Below are 15,671 nucleotides of genomic sequence, written 5' to 3'. Positions count from 1 at the left end.
TTTTTTTTTTTTGGGGGGGGGGCGCGTTCCCTAAGCCATTAAGATGTTATTAATAATAAAAACCATACACAGAAGAAGCTTCTTAAAACAACACCAGAAGAGGGTAAAAAAATCAGACCCCCACAGAAGCATCCCAACAAAAGACTTCTAAAAGTATAACGTAAGATTATACTTCAAACTCTTTTTCTTATTTATTTACAAAATGGTTTTCTTATTGATTTTACCTCTCTTGAATTAATAAAGGTACCAGCACTCATATCATATATGACTGTATATAAACCATAATTATTGATTACAAGAAAAAAAAGAAGAGGTATATACATGTGTGAATTGAAGTTGCAGGCAAGGCAGTTTTCAGTGATAACCGAGCGGAGCAGGAGCTTCCTTCAGCTGACGTCCCTGATAATGTATATCCTACATACATACATACATACATACACCACAATAATTGTTATTTCGATATATTAACTAGCTAGGCATGGAGGGAAAAAAAGAGTGAAATTTAGAGCTAGTGAGGATGTTAATTGATTACCGATGCAAAATGGTTAACATCACGGTGATGTGCCTCATCTGCCCTCACAGCCAAAACAACATCTCGCAGAGTGGAGTTAGGGGGCAAGCGCCAGTAATCAATAGCAATAGGTGGAGCTGGCACATTCTCAATGTTACCATTGTCCAACTCCTTGAGGAACTCGGTGTAAGAGTGGATTGCTTCTTCCTCAAGGTATCCCACCACTCGATGGGCAAATTTAGGTGATATAATATATCCCAAGAAGTAAGCATTGAAGAATACACCTTGGACAGCAAATACAAGGGCACGTTCGTACCATCTAGGATCCGATACCTCCATGAATGTCATTAGGTGCATACGTTCATTCTCAGCCTCTTCCAACAGTGCTTTGATCCAACCTCCACTGTGTTCAAATCTCCTTAATGACTTGCAGTGTAATAGCATCCCTCCCACCATCCCTGGCACTGCTGCCACTGTCTCCAGCATCATTGCTCGGCAACCATATCTCCGCTGTACCAGTACGTAAAACATATATAATATTGTAATCATGTTCATGCGTACGTACGTAAAACAATATATATCAAGAAATATACTTGAAAGAAAAGATCTGTAGGCCATCTAAGAGATTTGACAGTCCAATAAGCCATTTTGTCAAGCACAGTCACCGGTGCGTGATGTTTCTTCAGATCTATTGACAAGTCTGCCTGGTACGTATCCCATGGCTGGAAAAAAAGGCCCATAGAAAAAATTATATATACTATATATAAAAAGACTGTTGCACGAAAAAGACAAACTTATAGTACCCTAAAGCAGGTCCACTTCCATGGGGAGCCGTCCTCTTTGGACACCTTAGTTGGATCCAAGCCCCAATAACTGACGATCTCTTTGTCATCCTTGGAGGAGCCGCCGCCGCCGCCTACTGCTTGTTTCTTCTCCTGCTCCTTGTCACCACCAGCTATCGCCGCCATAGAGCTCCTGCAGCGCACGCCAAGTCCAACGGCGGGAGCCTTCACCATGTCGTTGGAGAGGACCCCCCGTGTTGCTGCTGTGGAAAAGAATCGAGGGCTGACCATTGTAAACATGGAGCTGGCTAACCTGTTGTAACCACGACTCATCATCATCCTCAGGACTTGAAGATCAATAAAACAAGGTATCTTTTCTTGGTACTACGTAAGCTTTTTTGTTTCAACTAATTATTAGTAAAACTTCGTAGGGTTTAAGTGAGGTTTATATTTGATATTTTGGTATTTTATATGGGGAGGGAGCATATAAATTAGGCAAAGATGTCTGCGTACAGCTGTACTTTGAAGACGGCGTCTAAAGGTATCTTTGAAGTGGATGGTGATGCATTGAGATATTCTTATTTCTCCACTATTAATTTTTTTATTAACAAAACCGATTCTTCCTCAAATAAACATATGCGTTTCTTGGGGACCAAGTCCATTTGCGTGGGCATCAAGTGTTAGATATTTCCAAATTTCGAGTAATTTGAATATATTTAATAATTGAAAAACCACATAATTACATCAATTTTATACTTATCCTATGGAAGCAAGTTGGGTTTAAAAGTATGCAAACCTTTATCTTTTATTTTAATTTCATTAAATATCCCGCTATAATTTTATAATTAGTTTTTTTTTAATTTGAGTAATTCTTTTAGGTATAAATAGTCCGGTTAAATATACGAATACTCCTTATTTTTATCTAAATTGCAGGATTAGTCTTTTTAAGTTTATTGACGTTGTTGGTTTTCCTTTTCTCACTCATATGATAAATTTAGTCTTCATGAATATCTACATTTTTATCAATTTGATTTTTTTAGTTAATTTAATTATTATTATTCTAAAATAGAATCAAATTGTCTTTTTAATAGAAATATTGGCTAAAACATTAATTTTTAAAGATGTTATCATAACAATACGCATGACAACCCACATGTACTACATGTGATATGATATTATTTGTATTATATACCATGTCAACAAATACTTTAAATTTTTTAAAAAATATATAATAAAAATTAATAAAAAATGTGAAATACACGTAAACTGTTATGTTTAAAATTTTAATATTTTAACTAATATTTTTATAAAAATAATAATCTAACTCTTTTTAAAAAATTGATGGTGAAATTTAAATTTTTTTAAAATTAAAACAACCAAAAGAAAAGAAAAAAAAGTTCAATTGATAAAAGATTTTTAATTGGTAATATAATATTAGTCTCCGCGTGGAAGGTTATTGAGGCCGGCCCAACATACCTCTAATCGGAACCAAGCCCACCGCATCTGCTTTTTTGTCAACTATAATAATGGTGGTGATGATGAAATAAATAGTGAAAGTTGAGAGTTTTGTTTGTTGCATCGACCGTCTCAACTCTGTGTCTTGCCTGACAAAAGCTGGCCAGCTGGAAACTCCAATCGCTGCCACCAAATTCCACATTTGATAGTTGGGACACCTAGTCTCACCGTTTAAGACACCCCACCAAGCTGATCCTAATATAAAACAGCGATGGGTTCCCTTCTAAGCTCCAACAAGTTAAGCCAGGAAGATACCCAAATGGCACTTGACAAGGTCAAGCACATCGTTTCCTCCACCCCCGTTGTTGTCTTCAGGTACCCAAGTTCCGATTCCTTTAAACTTCCTCAATCATGAATTGAATACTGCTATATATGGTTAAGTTTCTTCAAATTTTGGGATTTCTAATCTATAACTTTGCTTCTGTTGCAGTAAAACCTATTGTGGGTATTGTAATAGGGTTAAGCAGCTGTTTGCTCAGTTAAAAGCTTCTTACAAGGCCATTGAATTGGATCAAGAAAGTAAGCCAACTATCTCTAAAACAATTATATTTTTAACTACTGCTGTTGTTGTAAAAATCTATTTTTTTTTGGAAGGTGATGGTGGTGAAATGCAAGCAGCTCTGGCAGAGTGGACTGGGCAAACGACAGTACCTAATGTGTTCACTGCAGGAACACACATTGGTGGCTGTGATTGTAAGCTCAACTTTGCCTTGCTTTGCTTGTTGGTTCATGTCATGGTTTCTAGTTAACTCATAATCCTGAAAAAAGTAAATTGCAATTGTTGTTATTTTGGGTTATAAGATTAATATTACTCCTTTATTTGTTGCAGCTGTTATTGCCAAGTATCAAGCAGGTCAGCTTCTGAACCTCCTGTCAGATGCTGGTGGCATTACTGTCGATCTCAATGCCTGACACCAAACCTTTCTGCATGCTATAAATAACAAAGCAATTTCTTTTCAGTGGAACCATACTAGACTTCATATCCCTTTTCAATACATAATGTTTCTACTTAAAACTGCTTCAATAATGATATGCAACAATTTGGTACTTGCAGATTGTTAATTTGGGTAATTTATTATTATTCCACACTTGAAAAGAAATTGTTTCAAGTATATTTCATGAAAAGAAAACTTGAGAACAATCTAGCAAAGCAATAAAACAGGATATAAGCCCAAAGCCTTGCAACCAAATTTCTTAGTCTGGTATATTCAAATGTTCCACTGTTACATGGTGATCCCATCAAGTTACTTTTAAAGTCTGAGATTTGTGATGAATGTGGACCCAAAGTTTCCAAAGCTTTTACTGTTCTGTAGTTTTTCCATACACTTTCTGCATTGAAGAAGAAGAGAAGATGAGGTGTAGTTACAACCCCAAAAGTAAAGCACTATGGAGGAAAGTTAAGTGGTTTCACTTACATTGGAGATATCTATCCATGAATTAAGCGTATTTAGAGCTTTTCCTGATAATTGTGTCTCACGAGCCAATGCTACCCCTTCAGAAAGTGATTTCACATGACCACTCACTAGGAGAGCTGCTGCTGCAGTAAGGATCTGAAACATGAAGATTTTGCTTTTGTATCAGAATATCGTCTCAGCGTTTACGGAATGCCATTATTTTACAGTAAAAGAAAAATAATGATAGGCATGCAAAAAAGTACACGAATAGGCACATAGACAAAAGAAGGAAAAGAAGTTATTTACAAGTGCATCTGCAATGGGCCCACTCTCCCCCGAAAGAGTACGCTTCAAAACATCCGCATTGTAGTCCTTGCCACCACCTCGCAGGTCATCTAGAGTACAACGAGCAATGCCAAATTCCACTGTCCAAACATTGTATTTTCTTAGCACAACTTGAGCAGTGTATAAATACAGCAGTTTCAAAATCTTGTGTATCATTCAATAAAATACATCTATGGTCTCAATAAAGGATGAAAACATCATGAAATACAAACAAGATCGTACATGGATCAAATGAGAACTTCTCAATTTTTTCTGGAGTGACATCAAGGACTCGCCCTGGCCCTGTATGGATGGATATATGTTGTGAGATTGTAATGATTTAGATATAAGGAACAGCAAGCAAAGACGACATGAGCTGATGATTGAGCCGAGTGAAAGGAGTAATAAAATGAAGCTTACCAAGGGGACTCATTTCATCTAAACCCTCTGAGTGCACAACTAATGCTCTTTTCATGCCAAACCGTTGTAGTGCTTTGGCCATTTTGAAGACCTACAGTCACAACTCATCTCAGTGATGAATTCAAAGGAGCAAACTATCAAATTACATAACACTGCAAGTACTTTAACATGTGTCTTTAACTCCTTCGTGCAACATAGTTAAAACAGAAGATCACATGTATAGCACCACTCCAGTTTTAATGTGCTCAAGCAACTATGCATGTATTACTATTTTTCCTTTGTAATATCAGCAATTACTTTTATTATCAGGAAGGTTAATGGACACAATCTTGGTTACAATATCTACTACTCAAGTGTTAAGTTTTGCTATTGAAAGATTAGAGAATCGATATATAGTACAGGATATCTTTCTTCAGCCTGAAAATAAAGAGATTGATGTTGAAACACAAAACCTGTGGCAACTAAAGGTTCGTATATTGGAGTACATTTTCAAAATAAAAGAGGAACATTGGAGACAGAACCCTAAATTATACACGTATCTTTAATCAAATATTGATCAGACAGAGAAAATCACATGGTACCAATTGCAAAATCAAGATATAATTTTGTTGGGTTTGCATGACAGGAAACTACATTGATCTAAGAACCTAAAATGAACTCAAGCATTATCAGTATATTATTTTAGTAGAATATTACAATTCATAACATATTCTAATATTACCAAAGAACCTTTAAACATAACCAAGGACAATAGGCAACGATAAGGACATGAACTGAGGATTTTCCAACGGAAAGACATTTTAGCTAAGGTTCAACCAATAAGATGTTTAAGCCAGCAGAGACACAGCTAACTCCTTGAGCCTTTAATCTATCCACGAAATAATTCCCAATCCAGCAATTGTATCACAATTCAGGGACAGGAAAAGCAGGGAAAGGCCCATTGCTAAAAGGTCAGGGAAGTGTAGTAAAGAAAGTCTGTTTTATAGAAACTGAATGCAAGTTTGCAGGCTTGCAATGGAAATGGATTCAGTTTGGTCAAATGGAACTAATTCTTGAAAACTAGGCTCACTTGCAGGTTGATAGCATCACTCTAACCGTAAGTAGAAGATTCAGAATCAAAGTGATCATAGTGGAAACAACCAAGGACAATATCAATGAAACTGTTAATAACAATAATTTATTATACCCAATCTATCCAAGAAACTTTGTAATTTTTTTCCAAAACTTAATATATTCAAAAATAAATTAAAAACAAAAGTAACAAAGCAGATTTCTAAGTGAGTAATTATTTCTTAAAATTAGAAAAACAGACCCAAATACCCCCCCCCCAATTTATTTCTTATTATAATATGAATGTGATTTCTATGTAATTTTCTTCACTGAGTTTGTGTCACTTGAAGTATAGATACTAATTCAACAAGGAAATAAAAATGGTTTTTTTGGTAAAGAAAAAATCAATACACTAGAAATCTATACTTTCTTAGGCTGCAAGGAGAGAGAGCAAAAGAGAGAACTTTTAAGAATGCTATAAGGCGCTAAGAACACTTACTAGATCTTCATGATAAACACCAACAACAGCAAAAGGTACTCTGGCAGGGTTCAACATAGGACCCAGTACATTGAACACAGTTTTAATTTTCAGCTTCTTTCTAACACCGCTCACAATCTTCATTGCTGGGTGATATTTTGGTGCCATCATAAAACCAATTCCTGCTTTATTCACACAGCTCACTATTCCCTTCAAAAAAGATGAGAAAAGAAAAATTCAATGCCATAATAACATCTGTGAAGGGTTATATTTAAGATATTTGGTACAGTTACATTCATTTAATTCAGTGGGCCAGCTACTTAATGCCTTTATTTTCCACTTACATCTAGAAGTAAAAACCAACCAAACAAATTTGCAGCATGGACAACATAAAAACCAACCAATCATGATATTAACTATTGACGCCCACGCAGAATTCTGGTAGAAGTAATAGTAGATGGTAGTCCTTAAAAGTTTTTAATGTGTATGTTGTGTTGCTCGATAGGAACAAAGAATCTTCATAAATTCTCAACAGTAGGCCATAAAAAGTGTACATTAATTGGACGCAAAGATTGAAAGTAAGCATTAATTTGTAAAAAAACATTTCCATTTCATAGAAGAACAAACAGCGTTAAAACTGAAAGCTTAACAGGTCATACAGAATAGGCTCTTTTTTGCAATTATATTAAAACATGCAGGTTGTTCTATTAAAAATTTTGAAAAGGAAAAAAGTAGAAGCAGTAATTAGGTACAAGTTTAAGAAACATTATGGGATATTGAGCATTCCAATAGAATTCTCTATCAGATTATCCATCAATTGACTATGAGCAACGGTTACTACTGCAACCAAGTATAAGTTTGCAACACCCTAAAGAGTAGAATTCCTATAAAAAAAAATTTCAAACTAATTAAGAAACAAGAATAGTTAAATAATTTATCAAACACTTTCTACACAATAACCTGACAAGCATTGTATAGAAAAACTTAGTACTCCCCCTGGAAGAGCTTTGACAGTTCTCACCAAGATGCTTTTACATTGAACTAATGACAAAAGAAACAGAAAACAAGGTATGCCTCCAATGATAAAAAAAGGCACGCTAAAAAAACTTGCGGGACCTAATCCTAGTATGACAATATCATTAACGCAACTATAATGCTATGGTTATAAAGGCACCAACCTCAGGGTCCAAATCAAGATTTATCCCCAAAGCTTCCAATACATCAGCACTTCCACAGGCAGAGGAACTTGATCTATTCCCTTGCTGTAGCACAGACAAAAGCAATAAGTATGACAATGATAGTAGGACAATAAATGTTGCATTAATAGATCCAACAAGGAGAAAGAAAGAATGAGAGAAAATGTATTTAAATTGAGTAGTTGTCAGTGACCTTGGCAACTTTTGCACCACAAGCAGCAGCCAATATTGAAGCACCCGTTGATATATTCACGGTGTTCGCTCCATCACCACCCGTTCCAACGATGTCAACAGCATCATTTAACCCTTCTACCTTCCAAGCATGCTTTAACATTGCCCTCGCCAATCCCACAACCTTAGATGTCACAGGCAAGTAATATGTGAACAGTTAACTGATCACACAAAATTGTCCAAAAAATTCACTTAAAAAAAGGGGGTAAAAAGGAACTTACTTCTTCAAAAGTCTCGCCTTTAGCCCTCAACAAAACAAGAAAAGCACTGATCAAAGCCTCATTAGCTTCGGTTAACAAAAACTCAAGAGACGACTCAGCCTCGGACTCCGTTAAATCAACTCGATTAATCAAACTCTCAATCAACTGAAACGGTGAAAACCCAATATATATATCAACATTTGATTTTCCCAAACAAAAATGAGCACCATAAAATCTTCTCACCTCTTTAATTGAACCAACTGATGAACTTGAGTTTCCACGAACAGTGGGCAGAGCAGATACAGAAACAGAGTCAGAAACAACTCTGAAACGACGCCGGTTAGAGAAAGGGACAATTGTTGTTATACTACTATCGAAAAGTTTAGTTAAAGGGCGGCTGCTGTGAGTAAATGAAGAGAAAGAAAATAAAGAAGACTGCTGTAGAAACACTGTTGTCGCCATTGCTCTTGAACCCAGAAAATTTTAAGTCAAATCAAAACCCACCACAAAGATTAACTATTTATTATTTGAGAAAAATATAGTGGAATTGAAATGGGCAATGGAGCAAATATATAGGGAGAAAATTATGAGTGGGGATTAAGCTAATAATTAAATATGCACCATAAATTAGACACTTTTTTTGCCACAAATGGAGCATTAGAATTAGAAATGAGAAGGGGACTTCGGTTTGGGGTTGGTGGAGGGTTCAGTAAATTTTAGTTTTTTTTACAGCGCGGCAAAATTAAAATAGATCCGAAGAAACCTGAATCTATTCGCCACCTAAAACTAAGGTGGACAGTTTTACCATACCGCTCCACGTTTTTATGATGTTACTTTCATTAATGCATACAAGCATTATCGGTACATCAATGAACAAGAAAAGCATTATTGCTCCATCACTATTTTGATTTGCCTTTCTGCCCTTTCCTCACTTTCTATCCGCATATTATTTTATTGAAAGTTCATTATTAAATTTTAATAACATATACATATAATAAAATAGTATTTGATTTATGAATTTAAGGTAAGAGGGGTAAATATTAAAACTATATATTAATTTTATTTCAATATGTAATTAAATATATGAATTATAATTTTATGTAATTAAACACATTAAAATTTAATTTTAATTCAATTTTTAATTTAATTATATACATTTATATAATTATAAGATTATATAATATCAATACTGATCTTAGCTTATAAAAATTGAATAAAATCAAAATAGCATATTTGAGTTTTAATATTTTAAACCTATCCATGCGTTTGACAATCATTAATATATCAATGAACCAAATCAAGAAGTTGGAAATCATGTTCCACATTGATATGATATTTCATATTTGAATGTTTCCAAGTCTTTTCTAACAGTAACTCTTTATATCGTCACGTTGCAATCTTTTCTTTTTGTACAGAGTGAGCGAATACGTAGTGAAAAAGCAATTAATAACACTTGAATTGGCTCATACAATAGCAAATGTTATTATTGTCTGTACCAAAACTTGTAACCAATATTAATTATATTCTTAGGAACTAAACTCCCAGATTTGATTCCACCTCTGTCTCATTGTTTGGCTTGCTCTAAGCTTGCAAAAGCTAGACAGAGATGCATGCTGTGTCTTTCCCTCTTTAGAATATGCCATTTCCCCCGCTTCACCAAAACTAGGTCACAAACTATCCTTCCCTGCCTGCACGTACAATAAACTAACCAATTTACTTAACCAGCAGTAAAAGTATCATGAAAGCCCCTATATGAAGAATATATTGCATTTTGCCCCCTTTACTAAAAAAATAGACAAATTAATCCCTATACGTTACATCGTGTACCTTATTCTAACATAAAAGGACCAACTTTAATTGAAGAAAAGGATGCAATTTTTAACAAATAAAATCAGTTTGCTCTTTGATCTAATATACAAGAACTAGTTCACCCATTTCTTATTAGAGGGAGCAAAATGCAATCCGATTCCTAGTATAAAAGTCTCATGATACTTTTAACTACCACCAACTAGCAGGTAGAATAGGAATACAATACAAACCTTCGTCATTGTTGCCTACGGTTGTCATCTGTCATGCCTTTTTACCCATCCTTTTAGCTGCTTCAGCTGTAATCAAGGTGACAAAATCATAAACCATAAAACTTGCATGAAATGAACAAATAAAACTCAATGGCTAGAAAGCTAGCACCAAATCATTGTTCCATTACCAAATCTAAGTCTCATCATAATCATCGCAGGTTTACTTTCAATAAATAAATGCATGGCAGTGATTATTCATTAAAAAATATATGCTAGTGAGGTAGCGCATTAAATAATATGCAGGAAAGGCTTCCTCGCCAACATCTTTCCTATATTATTTGTCAATAGATTTTTTAAATTACAAAGCATGGGAATCTAAACATTCCTAAATTCCATTTATTATTTTTCCTTCTCCAAGAAATTTAAATTTCCTTACCCTTAAACTTCCTTTTCTTGTTAGCCCTCCTCCTCTTTCTTTCTGCCTTTGTCAGTTCTGCTTCTTCTTTAATGTCACCTTTACCAGAAAAAACTTCCTCAGGAGCCAGCATAGCTGCATCTGAGACAGCCATAGGTGCAATCTGACCAAGGAATATTATCAAAACGCATGCATGTCAGAAATTGTCAAACCATGACAAGACCAAGATTCTTAGAAAATAATTGGGAAACGTTTGTACCTCTTCCATGGCAAGGGCAGGGACATTTGTTTGTATAGACATGTCCTCAACAACCTACAGAAATCAAGACACCATATAAACACTACAGCAAACTGATTTTTACTGTATTTAGTCATCGGGAAACCAAATGAGAAGCATACAGGTTTTGGAGTAAAATGAAAATGAGAAAGAGCATCCAACTTCAAGCAAAGTTTCTTGAACAGCATACTGGCCTGGTAAAAGAAGATTAAAAAAATGAAACATGATAGATGTATGAATGTCAAAAACTAATATAAAGGTGCATTCTTGACTAGAATGCTGTAGGACTAGGGTATCAAAAGAAAAACAAATCCACATAATATTTACCTCTTTCTTTAGTTCATCTGAAAAGGTCAACAGGGCAGAGGCTGGATCTGTTTTCTGGACAAATTCTTCCTGCAAAGGAGTATACAGTTTTTGCAATTAAAAAGAAGAAAAAGAATAAAATATCCCAACTTGGAATTGTCACTCATGATTCTTGAGCTGAGCATCTATAAAAGCTGGTACATGGATGAGAAATACACAAGTGCAGTAGGGTGATTGGAGAGGATGTTTAATCTAGTACAACATTTAATGGTAATATGAAATCACGTAGCATACAAACCTCATAAACTTCAGCAAGAGCCTTCTTGCTCTTGCTCTCATCCTGCAATAATACAAACATACAGCTTGAAATAATTAGTTTCCTTCATTAATCAAAAAGGAGAAAAGCCATGAGAACCTTCAAAAGAACATATTAATGACGAATACAACTTACCAGCTCTTTGATTTCTCTTGGCGCTTTGGATGATGAAGTTCGAGCCTTTTGAACATCATCAAACAGGCCCTGAATAAAATCATATTAAATTTTGTTAACACTAATGCAGAACTGCTTAGGAAACTAAGGATTATAATACTAATTGAACTTTTAAAGAAAATAAGGAAAAAAAGGATAAAAAGATATGGAAACAGAAAGGGGAAAAACACTTGAGACATAAGGTTCCTTGGCTGCATCACACAATCAAGAAGAAAAATCTAAGCATCACATGTAGGGTTACATGGAAGTCACACCTAACGAAGACTGCACAATACAATCTCGATGGCAATAAGACTAAAAATGCTTCATTTATCAAATTCATCTTTTACTACTAATTTTAAAAAATATGAACAGCTATCAAAATTTGGGCTAATAATTAAAAGAAAGTAATGCTACATTTATCACGCAATCTCGATAGCAATAAGACTAAAAAAGCTTCACTTATCAATATTTGGGCTCATAATTAAAAGAAAGTAATGCTCTAGTTTGTCCAATGCCACAGGATCATGCCCCCCCTTCTCCAGACACAGCTATCTTAGCTAGGCACGAGGCTGTGTCCGCATTTCCTATCATGTGTTAAACACATATTACATCAGTGTCAATCCCAATGTCATTTCACAATGACACCGATGTGTCAGCCATAACCAACGAGTACTATAATAGAGTAGGACTCAACTAAAAGAAAAGGAGAAGCACTTCATAGAAATGTTAAGAGATCTCTTAACTATCATCATATCTTATCCACAAAGCCAAGCTCTTGGGTATAACCAAATAGAGAAATACCCTAATGAGCAATTTTCACTTTTTTAGCTTAATGAAGATTTTACTAAAGAGTTCTTTTATGAAAGAGCTTTTCAGAAAAGAGAGGTGTTCAATCAAGGAGATTTCTTTAACAAGAGCTTCAATGAAGCAATTTTCAGTAAAGCAACCCTCAGAGAAACACTGTCGCTAACTATTTAAAATCACCTTCACATATACATGGAAGCATAATTTCCTATAAAACAACATATTGATCTATTTTCAGAGATTATATATTAGGAATCAAAATCAAGTATCTACAATCTTGACTTGATAACTGAATAGGCTGCTTATTTCCAAGTTTTCAAGTTCAACCAGTCCAATTGGAACCTCTTCAAGCACTAAACAAACTAGGCAGTATAAATGTTGAACAAATAAAGGAAACAGAAAGGCAGGCAGTGCTGCAGTTTTTGGAGAAAAGTACAGAAATTTCAAAATTCACAAGAAACATTGTGATGAAAACATCTGTATTAAGTTGATGAAATTAGTAAAGAACAAGTTTCAAATCCTAGCAGTTGGGGAAGAAGCTTACCTCACTGATCCTAGTCTTAATCAAATCTTCAAGTGATGCAGTAACCTCCTCTGTGATTACAGGGGCAGGCCTGACATTGTGCTCAAAATCTAAATCAACTTCTAATGCACTATTCTTTTGCCTTTGTGCTGCAGTTACCTGTTATTAAAAATCTTTGTATAAATAATCTTATTCTTGTCCAAAAGGGCATGTACTAAATAATACCACGACAGCTTATATGAAAAATTTACCTCTCCACGCATTGTCCAAACTTTTGGATCCAAGTTGGCCTTCTCCATTTCCTCTATTTTAGATCTAAGTTTGTCAAGTTCTTTTTCATGCTTAGAAGGGCCATCTTTTCTCTGTAAAAGAGGGAAAAACAGAAACATAGTCTCATAAAGCCAATCTATGCAATATTATTGATTGAAGTTATAGATGTCTATTATATGCTTGATTTCATGACTAATCAAGCCAGTAACATCAATTTAGTGAAATTATCCAAAACAGGGAAGGAAAAAAAAAGAGTAACAGCAAATATATAATGGAGGGCAAAAATTCTTATTGTTATGTAACTTCTTTTTCCTTTCACCAGCTTTTCTCTCTAGCTATTTTCACTTCAACTATTTCTCTCTTAAACCATCATAGCAGCTGTGACAAGTTGTAGTTATCCATACAATATATAAAATTCCATTATATATTTTCAAATTAGAGACATCAAGTGACTACAAAACCAGGTTTCCAACTACCTTATCCACATCTTGTTCATCATCTGATCCTGAATCTTCTTCCAACATGTCTCTAGATTTGGCTTTCTCCTTGGAACTCTTGTTCTTTTTTCTACTGAAAAAATCTTCATATCTGAGTATAACAAGGGCACAGTGTTTAAGAAGGAGAAATAAAAGGTCTACTGATGGTCTAAATTTTGAAAGATGCTAGTGAGAATATATAAACGATCTTAGCATACAATAACTGCAAAGGAAAAGAAACACTAGAGAATTTGAAAGCAACCAAAACCAAACTTTATTAAGGAAGAATCATATCCCATCAGGGTAAAAGAGAGGTGATAGATGGAGTTCATCATCCTACCATGAGGAAATCCCAAATATAAAGAGAGGTGCATAACTTAAAAAATAAACACATTACATACTCATAAACTAAAGGGCAACTAAGAAATTGCAAGTAATAACACCGTCAACTATAATAGCAGAGGTCATAAATTAAGCAGTGTTGTCTTACAACAGATATTCTCATGCTGCAATACCAACACCATTATATAGGTTGTAATAGAATCATTTATGGTGAAGCATTAAGAGTGAAGCATCCCTATTGTTAGAAAAATTTAGAAATAACTAGATTAGTTCTTAGATGCTGTAAACTTTCACTTCAATAATAAGTAAGAACGGAGAAGAGAACAAGTAAAGTTAACAAACAGTCAAATTACACACAAACACGCAAATATAATTCACAAATTAGAACCTGGCATTTTCCAAGTCATCTTCATCCTCTTCATCATTCCCATCAAATAGCCCGAGCTGCATAATATGAACTGCATTAAATTCTAATAAACAAAAATATCAAACAACAGCCAAATGGAGAAAGGACAGTTGCTTTTACCTCATCTTCCTCCTCCTCTGCCTCATCATCGTCATCCTCACTTCCTTCATTTTCATCTTCTTCGTCATCATCATCACCTTCTTCTTCTGTGTCCTCTTCTTCCTTCTTAGATTCCGCCTTTGTCTTCTTCTTCTTCAAGCCAAATTCCCTAGCTTCATCCTCCTCCAAATACTCTTGCAATTCCTTGATTTTCAAAAATTTATCCTCTATGCCACCCTTTTCTTCTCCTTCATTCTCACTCTCTTCTTCCGTTCCTCTCTCTTTCTCCTCTTCCTCCCCCTCTTCATCCTCCTCTTCCTCATCATCATCATCTTCGTCCATATCCATATCATCATCGTCTTCGTCATCATTAACAACATTGTCAGTCTCGATTTGTTCTAGAACCTTCTTCTTCTTCTCTCCTCCTCCTACACCACCATCCTTGAGCTTGGAAATCTCCTCCGGGTGTTTCTCAAACTTCTTGACCTCGCGGCGGAGGGAGGACAGTAGCGGTTGTGATTGGAGGTCAATCTGTTGCCATATCTGCTCCACGTCGAACCCTTCGGTCAGAAGCTGATCAAATGGAGACTTTGGACAATACGGTTTCAGGCTAGAAAACAGAAGCTTCGAGGCCGCTCGAACCGCTTGCGAGAGCTCCTGTTTAGGCACGAGCCATTCCGGTGGCTCTGTTGACTTGATATGGTGTAGCGATTCCAGGGCTGTTTCGGTCGAACTCGCCATTGCCGAAGGAATCATACTGTTAGCTTCGTTTTGTTAGGGTTTAGGGTTTTATTGGCGGCGAGAAGAAGAGTAGCCGAGCTTTGTTAAGTATTTTTGAAATTGGCATAAATAACAAAGGGTAAAACTACACAGCAAGTAACTCAACTATGCTTATCTTTCATTTTTGGTCACCCAAGTATAGAATATTACAAATTGGCCATCAAACTAATCGAACTTGTCTTTTTTGGTCTATTTTCGTTAACCACCGTTAACTTTGTAACGGGAAGATGATATCAATTTAGTACTTATAATGTCAAATCGGTGAGCTCAAATTGATAGATTGCAACTGCTGCAATGTGTAAAATTGGGTCTACAAAACTTTTAGTATAGGGTTGTGTTGATTCCATCCGTAATTCGGCTTTGCAATTCCTTCTTATGGAAA

At 35.3% G+C, this 15,671-nt stretch overlaps 4 protein-coding genes across 4 annotated transcripts; 1 reads left to right on the top strand and 3 right to left on the bottom strand.

Moving 5' to 3' along the window:
* Positions 1-169: 169 nt before the first annotated feature.
* On the bottom strand, positions 170-1,732 carry LOC107939301 (ubiquinol oxidase 2, mitochondrial-like). The gene is given in 4 exon segments (NM_001327426.1): positions 170-414; positions 533-1,021; positions 1,105-1,233; positions 1,315-1,732. Coding segments are annotated over 4 exon segments (993 nt in total). The 5' UTR covers positions 1,630-1,732; the 3' UTR covers positions 170-354.
* Positions 1,733-2,835: 1,103 nt separating this feature from the next.
* LOC107939303 (glutaredoxin) lies at positions 2,836-3,855 on the top strand. The gene is made up of 4 exons (XM_016872622.2): positions 2,836-3,123; positions 3,239-3,327; positions 3,403-3,501; positions 3,638-3,855. The coding sequence occupies exons 1-4, from the start codon at positions 3,020-3,022 to the stop codon at positions 3,718-3,720; spliced, it is 375 nt and encodes a 124-aa protein (XP_016728111.1). The 5' UTR covers positions 2,836-3,019; the 3' UTR covers positions 3,721-3,855.
* An 8-nt stretch (positions 3,856-3,863) lies between these two features.
* On the bottom strand, positions 3,864-8,912 carry LOC107939302 (anthranilate phosphoribosyltransferase, chloroplastic). The gene is made up of 10 exons (XM_016872621.2): positions 8,345-8,912; positions 8,123-8,266; positions 7,864-8,025; positions 7,653-7,736; positions 6,496-6,684; positions 4,947-5,037; positions 4,770-4,829; positions 4,509-4,627; positions 4,224-4,358; positions 3,864-4,137 (listed from the first exon to the last, which is right to left on the bottom strand). Exons 1-10 carry the CDS (start codon positions 8,561-8,563, stop codon positions 4,108-4,110), a joined length of 1,233 nt encoding a protein of 410 aa, XP_016728110.1. The 5' UTR covers positions 8,564-8,912; the 3' UTR covers positions 3,864-4,107.
* A 491-nt stretch (positions 8,913-9,403) lies between these two features.
* Positions 9,404-15,371, bottom strand: LOC107939305 (U3 small nucleolar ribonucleoprotein protein MPP10). Its single transcript, XM_016872624.2, has 13 exons — positions 14,531-15,371; positions 14,393-14,448; positions 13,663-13,774; positions 13,168-13,278; positions 12,938-13,075; positions 11,569-11,637; positions 11,416-11,457; positions 11,139-11,207; positions 10,934-11,005; positions 10,794-10,847; positions 10,556-10,697; positions 10,141-10,206; positions 9,404-9,789 (listed from the first exon to the last, which is right to left on the bottom strand). Exons 1-12 carry the CDS (start codon positions 15,263-15,265, stop codon positions 10,172-10,174), a joined length of 1,635 nt encoding a protein of 544 aa, XP_016728113.1. The 5' UTR covers positions 15,266-15,371; the 3' UTR covers positions 9,404-9,789; positions 10,141-10,171.
* Between the last annotated feature and the right edge of the window lie 300 nt (positions 15,372-15,671).

Source organism: Gossypium hirsutum, chromosome A12 (assembly GCF_007990345.1).
Source record: "Gossypium hirsutum isolate 1008001.06 chromosome A12, Gossypium_hirsutum_v2.1, whole genome shotgun sequence".
NCBI classification, from domain to species: domain Eukaryota; kingdom Viridiplantae; phylum Streptophyta; class Magnoliopsida; order Malvales; family Malvaceae; genus Gossypium; species Gossypium hirsutum.
Note: the sequence above shows the minus strand (reverse complement) of the source record. Positions and strands in the feature narration are given on the sequence as shown.